The sequence below is a fragment of the Alexandromys fortis genome, unplaced genomic scaffold (assembly GCF_014885135.2).
Source record: "Alexandromys fortis isolate MF-2015 unplaced genomic scaffold, M_Fortis_MF-2015_v1.1 scaffold_176, whole genome shotgun sequence".
In the NCBI taxonomy this organism is placed as follows: domain Eukaryota; kingdom Metazoa; phylum Chordata; class Mammalia; order Rodentia; family Cricetidae; genus Alexandromys; species Alexandromys fortis.
Window position 1 is genome coordinate 485399 of NW_026068070.1, and position 13012 is coordinate 498410.

General features: G+C 47.9%; 1 protein-coding gene and 1 pseudogene across 1 annotated transcript in view; one reads left to right on the forward strand and one right to left on the reverse strand.

Moving 5' to 3' along the window:
• The first annotated feature begins 1260 nt into the window (after positions 1 to 1260).
• On the forward strand, positions 1261 to 10537 carry LOC126487924 (preferentially expressed antigen in melanoma-like protein 1; annotated as a pseudogene).
• The window catches only part of Elapor1 (endosome-lysosome associated apoptosis and autophagy regulator 1), a 73945-nt gene continuing 70306 nt past the window's right edge, over positions 9374 to 13012 (reverse strand). Inside the window, exon 22 of the mRNA XM_050120980.1 lies at positions 9374 to 11973. Coding sequence (XP_049976937.1) covers positions 11905 to 11973 — 69 coding nt within the window. The 3' untranslated portion in view covers positions 9374 to 11904. The remainder of the gene's footprint in view (positions 11974 to 13012) is intronic.

Genomic DNA, 13012 nt, shown 5'->3' on the forward strand with positions numbered 1-13012 from the left:
GAATTTCAGGCCAGCCAGAACCATATAATAAGAACCTGTCTTAAGCCGGGCAGTGGTGGCACATGCCTTTAATCCCAGCACTCAGGAGGCAGAGGCAGGTGGATCTCTGTGAGTTCGAGACCAGCCTGGTCTACAGAGCTAGTTCCAGGACAGGCTCCAAAACCACAGAGAAACCCTGTCTTGAAAAACAAACAAACAAAAAAAAAACCAAACAAACAAAAAAAACAACAACAAAAAGAACCTGTCTTATTAACTTAACTGGGCAGTGGTGGCTTTAATCCCAGCAATTGGGAGGTAGAGGCAGGAAGATCTCTGTGAGTTCAAGGCCAGCCCGGTCTACAGAGTGAGTTCAGGACAGTCAGGACTGTTTCAAAAACAAACCCTGTCTCAGGAAAAAAAAAAAAAACAAAAAACAAAAAAACTCTCTAAAAAACAGACACACAACCAAACCTACCACTTTTGTATAGTATCAAACATTGACATAGTTAATATCTACTAAAAAGATCAAAACCAACACCCCCACCCCAAAAAACCCTACTCTAACCTTCTTGTGTTCCATCCTATTTCTAAAAAGCATATTTCTCTGAATATCTAGCAACCAGAATGCTAGAAAATGGAAATCAAGTGAAAAAATTATAATGGGGATAAATGTTAAGTACAGCTACAATCTTAGCAGAAAACATGTGAAGGCCCTCCTTGAAATGTTGAGGTCACTGAAAGCCTGTGAGGGCAAGATCTGTATAAAGTATTAAAGCAGTGACAGGGGTTTCTTTGGGGTAGCGGTGGAGGGAGAGCCTCTGCTCCAATACTTCATGGAAGCTGCCAATGTAATTGCAGTTATTACTTTGAAATTCTGGCCTCTTAAAGAGAGAGAGAGAGAACCTCTAGGGGGCTGGAGAGATAGCTCAGAGGTTAAGAGCACTCGATGCTCTTCCAGAGGTCCTGAATTCATTTCCCAGCAACCACATGGTGGCTCACAACCATCTATAATGAGATCTGGTGCCCTATTCTGGTGTGCAGGCATACATGCAGATAGAACACTCATATAACAAATCTTTTAAAGAATTCCTCTAGGCATTTTTTGACATTAGTTTTATCATTAAATTATAACTTCTCTCTTTGGGATGGGGAGATAGCCCAGTGGTTAAGAGTGCTGGTTTCAGTCCAGAAGCTCATAGCTGTACCTAGCTGACTGGGATAGAAAGCTCTCTGTCACATCTGATGCTTCTCCGGGATCTTTCTCCCTGAAGAGCCACCATGATGAGCAGTAAGACCCTACTCACAATTCAGGTCCTGGCTGGGCAGAGCCTGCTGAGAGATGAGGCCTTGGTCAACACTGTTATAAAGAGCCTACCCTTAGTACTCATAACCACAACTGTCTAAACAAGCCTGTGATGGTAATCACGCTGAGGTCCTGAGGGCTATAGTGTCTTCCTGACCCTTCCCCCCATGCCCTCTCGGAGCTTTGAGGAGGAGAACAATCTACTTGGAGATCTGAGTACAAGTTGTCCCAGAAGAGATTGACAAACTGCTTATCCAGAAGGCTCACCCCAGGGAGTACAAGCTGAAAGTGCTGGATTTATGGCCTGTGGGTCAGAAGAACTATTTGGATGTGCGTCCATGGATGACCAGTTACCACAGACCTCAAGCGAGACTCGAGCAGTGGCAGGCCATTCTAAGGCAGAAGCGAAGCAGCCCTTAAGGTGGCAGTGGGCTTGGTTGTCTGGGATGGACCCCTTAGCTAGAGGTCCTCCTACCTCATGCAGTGGGGGGATGGCACCAGATTTAGTCACCATCCCATTATAACAAGAGGGTCTCAGAAAAGGTGAGCCTGGAGTATGCAGAAACACTGGGCCTTCATTTCTTCTGCAATCCAGCTTTCTTGCTTGACTTGGCGCTCCTTACCTGGGCCACGTGAGAAACCTGTACAAGCTGTCCCTCGCCAGCATCCATGAAGATAACTTTATCTCCCCAGAGGCTAGGAGGTATCTCATCACTGGGTTCACCCCGCAGCTCCTCAAGCTGGAGTGCCTCCAGAAGCTGCAACTGGGATTAAGGGTGTGCACCACCAGCATGCACCACCAGCATGCACCACCAGCATGCACCACCACCGCCAGCTCACAGTTACTCTTAAAAAGACCTCGTTTGAAACTACCTCCCTTGGTTAGGTGAGGTGGTTGGTGCATGTCCATGATTCCATCCCTTGGGAGGTGGAGAAGCAGAATCAAGAGTTCAGGGCCAGCATGTGTCAAAAATCAAAACCCAGACAGGCTTGGTAGCATGTGTCATCAGAGGCAGACGCCAGCAGCTCTACACAACCCTTTAATCCCAGCACTCAGAAGGCAAGGGCAAAGGGCAGGCAGATCTCTGTGAGTTCGAGGCCAAGGCCAGCCTGGTCTACAAGAGCTAGTTCCAGAAAAGGCTCCACAGAGAAACTCTGTCTCGAAAAAAAAAAAGCTAATCAATCATTTCTATAATTCCTAGAACCTATGGAGATTTCAGAAGACACTCAGGAGGGAAAAAGATTAAAGTGACAAAAATAGAGCCTGAGATGACTGTGTGGAATTAGGCCAGTGACTGGTGCTCCCCACGTTTCCCAAGACATTTGGGTTTTATTTTTTAAGGGGTGTGTATGTGTGTGTGTGTGTGTGTGTGTGTGTGTGTGTGTGTGTGCACACGCTCCTCTGTGGCCAGGACTGGGTACTGGATCCCCTGGAGCTGGAGTTATATATGTTCTTGAGACACTTGATGGGGTGCTGGGACGCAAAGCATGGCTCTTCGGTAGAGCAGTGTGTGAGTGAGGCTCTCAGCCACAGCCACTGAGACCATCTTTCCAGCCCACATGCTAGTTTGTTTGGTTGGTTTTTGAGACAAGGTCTCTTTCCGGGGTCCTGGCTGTCCTGGTACTCTCTATGTGGATCAGCATGGCTTCAGACTCACGAAGATTCGTCTGCTTCTGCTTTCCGAGTGCTGGGATTAAAGGCAATGCCACATGCTCACTTGGCTCCATGCTAGTTTTTATTGTGCTGTTCCCAGAGTCATCCCAGTGCTGGGTTTTCCATCCCCTTCTCTCAGGGAGACCTGTAACAAAGGGGGAGGCTGCTCCCCCTGGGTGGCTCAAAAGGAACTTTGAGATTCCCTGGATCAAGGAAAGCTCCCAGACCTGGGGGTGGAGGAGCTGAGCCAGCCTATCCCTCACACAGAATTGGGGTGACAAGCCAATACTCCTGCCACACTACACCATGTAAGAAGGTGCACTTTATGTGGGGTTGTGAGCTTTTTAATTAAAAATAAATTAGTTGAACAGGGTCTCATTCTATAGCCCACACTGGTCTGGAAACATGCTGTCTTTGAATTCATAGCAAATCTCTACTCGAAAAGTTTCTGCATTCCCATAAGCCTCTCTGCTGAGGCGATAATCTGAATCAGACCAAATCAAGCCAAATTAGAAAAAAAAAAAAAACCATGTTTAATGGATACCAGTGCTCCTGGGTAGCTTTCCAGCCCCTGAGAAGAGATAGGGAAGGAAGATCAGAAAACCATGTGTTTGTTCTGGGGGGGGGGGTGGAGTGCAGTTTAAATGCTCTGTGGGAGTGGTCTTGAGCATCTCTGGGGAGGGGTCATCATCGTTTGGTGGGTTTTCTTAGGGGTGGAGTCTGAACTGAGGAAACTCCCAGGGGAGGGGGCATGGGGTGGACCTTCTACCCGAACACTACCCACTAATCCCTGAAAGCTAAGACTACAGTCACAAGTCACCACACTCCATTAGCTGGGTTTCTTTGCTGTTGTTTTAGTTTGGGTTTTATTTTATTTTTATTTTTGTTCGAGACAGGGTTTCTCTGTAGCTTTGGAGCCTATCTTGTAGACCAGGCTGGCCTCGAACTCACAGAGATCTGCCTGCATCTGCCTCCCGAGTGCTGGGATTAAAGATGTGCGCCACCACTGCCTGACTACTTTGGGTTTTAATTGAGGTATTGAGACAGTTTCACTCTAAACAGAAGTTGACCTCCATCTCACACCCATCCTCTTACCTCAGCCGCCCAAGTGCTGGGACAACCACAACCAGCTTTTGTTCAGTGTGTGGGGTGGAGTATCATTATACAGCCAAGGGTGACTACACCTAGTTTTATGGTACTGGGAATTGAATCTCAGGCTTCCAGTATGCTGGCAAGCACTTTTATCAACTGAGCTGCATTCTCCGCCTTTAAATGTCTTCTTAAAGGTTTAGACAAAGCTGTTAGCTGGATGGTGGCCTGCACCTTTGATACCAGCACTCAGGAGGCAGATCTGCGAGTTCAAGGGCATCCCAGTCTTACAGAGTGAAGGCTGGGCTACACAGAGAAACCCTGTCTCAAAAAAACAAATAAAAAGAAAAAAAAATTTTAGACAAAGTAGTAAGTTATCTTCTTCCGTGGACACTCTTCTTTGTCAGTGGTCAGTGACTGGGGAATCCTTAAAATTATCTGTGTAATTCTGCCCCATCCTGTCTGATTTCAAGCTTGGTTCTGTCTGTAGTTTTTGTCTTGGGGTTTACGGATTATGTTAAATTTAAGAAAACAAACAGCAGCACTACTGTGTGGTTGTGATTTAACTTTCGCCGTTACACGTCTGTCCTTTTGGGAAAGACAGAACCTTTCTGACTCCTGTGCCCTTGAAATGAGCACAAATCTCTGTGGCCTCCTTGGCAGGCAGGACAAGCTGGTTGTGTATCTCACAGAACCTTGAAGGCTCTGTGAGATAGGTATGTCAGGAGTAAAGGAAGAAGAGAGGAGCTTAGACCAGGAGGGAGGAAATGCCACCAAGGAGTACCGCAGGAGGGACTGCTCCTGGGAGAGCCGAGGAGGGTGCTGGGAACCTGTGGGCCAGGGTCACAGTTACTGGAATTTCTTTCTCTGTCCTAACAGGAACAGTGTGTGCCTGCCTCTAGGCTTTTCTGAGAACAGGCAACATCATCAAAGCATTTAATCTGGGCTTAACAGATAACATTTCCTTTCCTTCTCTACTGCTTAGAGTTTTCATTTTATCCCACAGGGAGGAGTGATATTTGAAATATTTAACCGCCAGGACCACCAGCTACAAAGTGCTGCTGCAGCCGGACAGAAATGAAGATATTCTTTTTTTTTAATTTATTTATTTTTTTATTTATTATCTATACAATATTCTGTCTGTGTGTATGTCTGCAGGCCAGAAGAGGGCACCAGATCTCATTACAGATGGTTGTGAGCCACCATGTGGTTGCTGGGAATTGAACTCAGGACCTCTGGAAGAACAGGCAATGCTCTTAACCTCTGAGCCATCTCTCCAGCCCGAAATGAAGATATTCTAAAGGGACACTGGGACACTGTAGCCCTCAATCTCACCGTGAAACAAAGGACCCGAAAGCAGGAATTTGCCCAGGAATCCCACGCTGAGAAAGAAAGTGGAAGTCTGGAAAGCGGTCTCCCAGACATCTAAGAACTAAGACAGCGCACCTGGTTGAGCCGGAAGCCCACATGGTGGGCAAGAGCACACCATTCCTGGGGCCGCTTAGCTGTGTGCACCTTCAGCCCTCTATTTAAACTTAGATTTCACTTCAGGACCCTGAAGACAGACTTGGAGAGCTCCCTGGATCCCTTTGTCCCTCTTTCCAATGTGGTCATATTGAGTAAATCTTTTTCTGCTTCCCACTTTTTTGTTTTGTTTTGTCCTGGAACTCCTATGTATACCAGGCTGGCCTCGAACTCACAGAGATCGCCTGCCTCTGCCTCCAGAGTGCTGGGATTAAAGGCACGCACCACCACACCTGGCTCTGCTTCTCATTTTTGTTTGTTTTCCTGTGTAGACCAGGCTGGTGATCTAACCCTTACTCAGAGGGCTGCCTGCTTCTGCCTCTGCTGCTTTTCACCTTTAATCTGGCTTTTTAAACTGTTCTACCGAGGATGGTCAGACCTCAGCACCTGAGTTGGGATGCAAGTTGTGATCCAAGTTCGGTAATAGCATCACCCAGGCAAAACAGAAGTGGGTCATACACAACCAGCTTGTCCTGCCTGCCAAGGAGGCCACGGAGATTTGTGTTCATTTCAAGGGCACAGGAGTCAGAAAAAGGACGCGAAAGCACACACAGTGGTGGACGCCCATAATTCCAGCACTCGGCGAGCAAGGGTAGAAGAATCTCAAGTGTGAGGCTAGCATGGGACGCGCAGCGAGTTCAAGACTAACCTGGAGATGTATACTGAGCTCTTGCTTCAGAAAAATAAAAAAATAAAATAAAAAAAAAAAAGCACATGGGCAAGACAGCCTACTAGGGAATGGCCTGCCACTAAGCCTGATGATCTGAGTTCAACCCCCCAGGGACCCACAGAGTGGAAAAAGAGAACCAACCCCTGCAAACCGTCCTCTAACATCCACAGGTGTAGCCTGGCGGATTGAGAACCCATGCCCCGCTGGTACTGGGGCAGGGTCTTTTCTCTACCAGATAAAGGATTAGAAAGCAGGAAAAATCTCAAGCACAACAGGCAGAGAAATCTCAGACAGCAAACAGAATCACCTGGTAAAGACAGCTGGGCGGTACTGGCTCACACCTTTAATCCCAGCACTCGGGAGGCAGAAGCAGGTGGATCTTTGTGAGTTTGAGGCCAGCCTGGTCTACAAGAGGTAGTTCCAGGACAGGAAAAAGACTTTTACTACCTACAAAGGCACACAGAAGACCCTCTGCAAAGCAGGAAGAAGCCAAAACTTTGTCCTTGAGGGAGTGGAGTGAGGGGAGGGGCTGAGGGGAGCAGCGCTGGCATTGTTGGAACAAAGATAGGGACTCTGACCCACAAAGGTATCCTGGTCTGGCATGAATTTGTTGCCTGGGTCTACAGGCTGGAGGCCCTCCTGGCAGGATAAAAGACCCTTCAGGCCTTTGATTTTAAGCTACCAAGCTTTGGGGTCTCAGGTCAAGAAGGCCAAGAAGAAGCCAGCCATCTTGGAAGTTCAGCATCTTTATTGTCTAGTCATGGTCCCTCTCAGCGAATGGTGAGCAGACAGATCAGGAGTTAAGGTCATTCTTGGCCCAGTTCAGGCCCAGCCTGGAACATGTGAGATCCTATCTCACAACACAGCACCAGCAAGGCGTCCTCCTTTGCAACACGACAAGAGGCTCTTTCGTACTTTTCTTTTTTTGGTTTTTCGAGACAGGGTCTCCATGTATAGCCCTGGCTGTCCTGGAACTAGCTGTGTAGTCCAGGCTGGTCTCGAAGTCACAGAGATCAGCCTGAAATGGATTAATAAAAATATGCTGCAGGTCCAGAGTGGGGCAGGCAGCGGGCCATGTGGTGGCAGGCAGTTGGCAGTGGGTTCCAAGAGCAGCCAGTCCCAGGCAAGGATGGCACAGGCCACTGCAAGATCTGCCTGCCTCAGAGGACAGGGGGGAAGGGGGCGTGGCTTGTCTCTTAAAGAGACAGAATAGCTCATTACACCGCCTGCCTCTGACTCCTGAATGCTGGGATTAAAGGCATGCACAACCACTGCCCCCGGCAAGTATTTCTTCCTTTAAACACGAGTTCTAATTATCTATATAACAGAGTGTGAAGTATGAATTTAGTGTTGGAAGTATGTTTAAAATAATCATAACCTTGAAATTGCTGAGAATTTCTGGAAATACTATTTAGTGTTCCTGAGTCTCAAAGAGTAACCTGCAAGAAATTTGAAAACTTGCTTCTATTTACTGTCTAACGCTAAAGTGTATCATTGGTGCTAAATAAATTTACTTTGTATTTTGTAACAAAAACAAAACAAAACAAAATAGACAATGGGGCCGGAGAGATGGCTTTGCAGCTAAGAGCACTGGCTGCTCTTCCAGAGGGCCTGGGTTCAATTCCCAGCAGGCACGTATTGGCTAGCAACCGTCGGAAACTCCAGTTCCAGGGGATCTGACACCTCTTCCTGCCCACCACAGGTTTCAGGCATACATGTGATGCACAAACATGCATGCAGACTAAACACGCATTCACATACAAAGTAAATGAATAAAGATTTCAATGCACACACAGCAACAACATGACAGACCTAGCCGGGCGGTGGTGCGCACACCTTTAATCCCAGCACTTGGAAGGCAGAGGCAGGACTGGTCTACAAGAGCTAGTTCCAGGACAGGCACCAAAAACTACAGAGAAACCCTGTCTTGAAAATAAAAACAAACAAACAAACAAACAAACAAAAAAAACAAAATCAAAAACATGACAGACCTATACATACGCATAAAACCATAACACACAGTCAGACATGTGCGATTGCCATGAGTTTGGGGCCAGCCTGGGCTACATAATCAGTTCTAGCCAGCCTAGGCTACATACAGTGTGTCAAAAACAAACCAAGCCTAACAAAGCCAAAACAAAAAGAAGGGATAGAGGAAGAGGATATAAAAGACTCTAATGACAGGCCTTGGTGGCACTCCCCTTTTGTCCCAACACTGGGAGGCAGAGGCAGGTGGATCTTGAGGCCAGCCTGGTCTATAGTGAGTTCCAGGATAGCCAGGACTACATAGATAGACCCTCTCTTGAAAAGCCAGGAAAAAAAAAGGCTCTGATGGCAGACGGGTGGGAGGGGCTGGAGGAGGAAAAACTTGTTGGATGTCAAAGAGTCCCCTCCCACCCCAGCCAGAGACCAATGTAGAACATTCATGCCGTATAAAATTCAGGTTCAAATGCCTGTGGCAGTGTAACTTGTGGAGGGTACAGTTCTGGGGTCTCAGCGTACACAACTAGAGGGAAAGAAAGAACAGAATCAGAAAAACCCAGCCGCCCCGGGAAATGATAGGTCTGTAATATCTCTAGAACTTTCTACACTTCTAGTTTGTTTGTGTGTGTGTGTGTGTGTGTGTGTGTGTGTGTGTTTTGGTTTTTCGAGACAGGGTTTCTCTGTGGTTTTGGAGCCTGTCCTGGAACTAGCTCTTGTAGACCAGGCTGGTCTCGAACTCACAGAGATCCGCCTGCCTCTGCCTCCCAAGTGCTGGGATTAAAGGCGTGCGCCACCACCGCCCGCTACACTTCTAGTTTGTGATAATCCTCTTCCTACCAGGAGAAGCTAAATTCTTCTGTGCTTGTGGAAGCCTTGTGTGGCTGGCTGATGTCACGTGAGAGAAGCCTGACTGGGGAAGGGACCTAACATGCTGTCTTTTACGTGTGAGATTGTTGTCCCTCACCCAATCTTGGTATCAGTTTATATTATAGAGAATGAGGCGTTCGGCATTAATTCCTCAGTAGGTGGCAAGAACGACCCAGCCTTCATCCTGCATATTGGTCTGAAGTCGGTGCTCCTTTCTCTGTTCACTTTTTCTGACTTCACGTCAAAGACACCTTTTCCCGCTCACCTGTCCAGCCACCCACACCCATAATTCAAGAGAGACAGCTCAAAAGATATGTTTTTATTTATTTTTTTTAAAAAGGCATGCAACATCCATCCCAAACAAACTATAAATGCTTGGGAGACAGAATAAAAAGGAAATCCGACCCATCCTGACGAGACACCAATAGGATTTCACAAAACTGAAAAATCTTTTACAAAGCTTCTGTTGTATAAATATAGTCAATCTTAGCTTCGCTATGGAGTCAGACAAAAAAAAAAAAAAAGGTCTTGATGACATAAGAAATCCCCTGGTCCTTTGATATACCGTAATCTTTGTTTGTATTCCCAGCCAGATACAAGGATAACGATAGGATGAAATTGTGTATGTTAGGACCCTAGACATCCATATGGAATTTAAACACTGTTTCCTGAGCTAATGCTCTGCCCCTAAAGCTTGTGCAAACGACCACAGCCCTGGCTCGAGGGCTAATGTGTTCTAAAGTGTATGTTCATTGCCACTGAAGTGGCTCACTAGTAGACCACTTTGCCTGACACGTGAGAAGCCCTGGGTTTCATCTGCAGCACAGAAAACTAAAATCAATATACCCAAAGTCACTGAATTGGGGGCCTTGAAAGGGTGACTTGCACAGTATGTATATTATGTTAGTAGAGATGCTGGAATTGTCTGAAGCCGCTGAGCTGCTAGATAAACCAGGTGACCCCTTCCCTCAGTGCTCATCAAATCAGTGCGGTCTGAGGATGCTTGGGTGGGGGCCCCACTCAACTCCAGACACCCACAGAGATGAACCTTTTCCTACATCATGAAGAGCAGTCTAAGGATCTCCTGTGATCTCCATCACAGGAAGCAGCCATTCTACAAGGAGTAGAAGCCCAAGGGGCTGCAGGAGACTGGCTGTGAGCTCATGGCCTGTGGGTACATATCCACGCAGGACTATCCCAGCATGGTCAACGTCCTGAGATCACACAATGAGGGACAGCTTGGGGGGGGGGGTCAAAGGAAAGTTTCTACTTGCACCTGGCCACCGTGGATGCCTTTGACGGTCAGAAGCCATGGCATGGCTTCATTTCTTTCTAACCCTTCGAAACCATCGCCAGGGCAGCCATGGATAACCGCATGAGCAAGCCACTTCGTGGCCGACAGACCACTCGGAAATGCCGCTCTGTCCTGTGCCAACTGCCTGTCAGTGGGGAAAGGGCACAGGTGTAGACCATGGGGCAACTGGGACTCAACCAAGAGACGGTCATTCTGGCATGGGATGAAAGAGGTAGAATTCTCAGGAGTAGGAAGAAAAAGTTAGCTGGAAATTTTTCTAGATACTTCATCAGTTATAGCTGGAGTGAAAGGGAGGAGAGGGGGAGAGGAAACCACTCTACCTGTGAGTCAGTAACTAGTCTTTCAAAGGAGTGCCACCGGAAATGGAAGCCAGGAGTCTTTTAGATTTTTAGCACACAAATGAAATGAGAACAGGACAGAGGCTTGGGGGTGACAAGTGCCCTGGTCAGGTGCAGACCTTGTAAACATCCCTGCTCTTCCTTCCTGAAGACTGGACCGCATCTGCCTTACGTGCAGCTCCTTTCTGGTCAATCTAGAGGTTAGCAACTCTGTAACCTAGCAGGCATGGCCATTAGCTGGTCCATGCCATTGTGTGCCGGAGTCCCTAGTGCTACCCCATTAAAACCCTGGTCTCCCATGTTCTTCCCAAATAAGATGTTCCTTCCCGTGATGCCCTAGGCCTCGAGGACTGAGGCGCCCACAGATGGGCGTTTCCCAGTGGAGCCAACAGAAGATAAAGCTGGACTTACCTGGTTCTTTCTCGTGCCCTAAGGATGTGGAAAGAACATTCTAAAACATCAGTTGTGGGAACAAGTCTACAAGGGCTTTGGGCAAGTTCTTGATAAATAATCTCCTCTGTCATTAGTGAAAATATTTATCATTTAAGAGAAGGAAATGAGGTTTCAGGTTATAAAACAGAACAAGCAAAACCCCTTCTTTCTTTGTGTTTTTTTCCAGTCTCTCGTGACACAGGCTGCAACTCACCTTGCCCTCAGACTATCCGCGGCTCCCTGTTCAAGCTCATTACTCAGAAGGAACCCAGGCTACTGTGAAGATCGTCCTTCAGTCCCCAGCCTCCCCTCACCCACAGCCTCTCTCCTAAAGAGACCGCGAGTCGAAGGCCTTTATCTGACCCAGAGAACTTTCAGCTGTTCCTGCCCTCAAATAGGAGGCCACAGGTCAATTCTATCCTTCAAAGAGAACTCTTTTTCACTCGAGAGCTGTAAGAATTATGGGCGGATGAGTGTGTAACTCCAGTGGGTGGGCTGTTTCAGGAGACAAGATGCAAGCAAGGAAACCATACACAAAGTGTGGGTATATTTGGTCAGTTTGAGGCAAGCAGAGAGAAAGGTTTGGGTACTCTATAAAAAACAAGGGTCTGAAATCCAAACTTCTGATAAGGCCACAATGAGGAGAAGATTCCCAGCAGTGGGGAGTCCAGGATGCTGGCACCTAAGTTGCCACGGGCCTGCAGGGTGATGCGCCCAGGTGAGAGGCAGGCGAGGCAGGGCCTGCGCCTCTCACAGGTCCATGTCTGGGCCTCCTGAAGATGTCTTCAGCGGCACCGAGTCAAATCCATCAGGAGTCCTCTGAAAGAGAGATGGGTGACAGGAGCTGCCTGCTGCACAGGGGCAAATTAGGGGACAAAGAAGAGAAACGGAAAACAGGTGACAGAAGGAACCCTCCGGACTTCCTGCTCTCTGGGGCTTTGTGGGAACATAGGAACAGGCACGAGTTGTCCTCGGCTCCTTCTGCTGCCTACAGACTCAGAGAAGAAGAAAATCCTGGCTCCTGGTTTGCATCTTTGCTTAGTTCTAGAGATCCCAGACGGACCCAAGGGGTCTGTCTCCAGAATGCCTATCCTCGCGCAGGTTGGAAGGGAAAAACATCAAGAGCAAAGTGGGCCGCGGGAGTCACCCTGACCAGTCGGCACAAAGGATTAGACGCAGGCATTGGACACCTACTGCCACCCCTTCTTCAACACCCTTCCCGCCCCCTCCCGTCCTCTTATCCCGCCTGCCTCACTCACACCTGTTTGAAAGCCTCCCTTGTGCAGCAGTCAGGTGTGTGTTCAGCCCCGGAGGAATTGTTTGGGTGCCCTCTGCTGGCCCTACGCCCAGAGACGGTGGTGTCTCTGTTGCGTTTACGAGCTTCACACTCACCAAACCCACCCACACAGAGCCAGCCAGCCCAGTTCAGAATTACATACCGGGCGCAGTTTAGACTTGGCTATGACTCAGCCCCTCGGGACGGGGCCCACACACTGTGGGGATAGCACCCTCCACTGGATAAAGGCTCTGCGAGCCTTGTTTCTATCAGAAACTGATTGAACCTGGAGACGGCCTCCCCTTCACTCAAAAAAAAAAAACAAAACAAAAAAACAAAAAACTTCTCCCTCTCCACCGCTCTGTGTGTGTGTGTGTGTGTGTGTGTGTGTGTGTGTGTGTGTGTGTATAAAATGATCACACAGGGACTGTTCAATACTCCTTCTGGAAGTTAAAAGGCCCTAACAGTCTATCTACTAGAACACACAGGAGGAAGGAGCAGGGTGAAACCTTGGCCCCAGGGAAGAGAGTATTGACGTGAAGACAGAAGGAAGAAGGTGGTGTTTCTTGGAGAGGCTAGGAC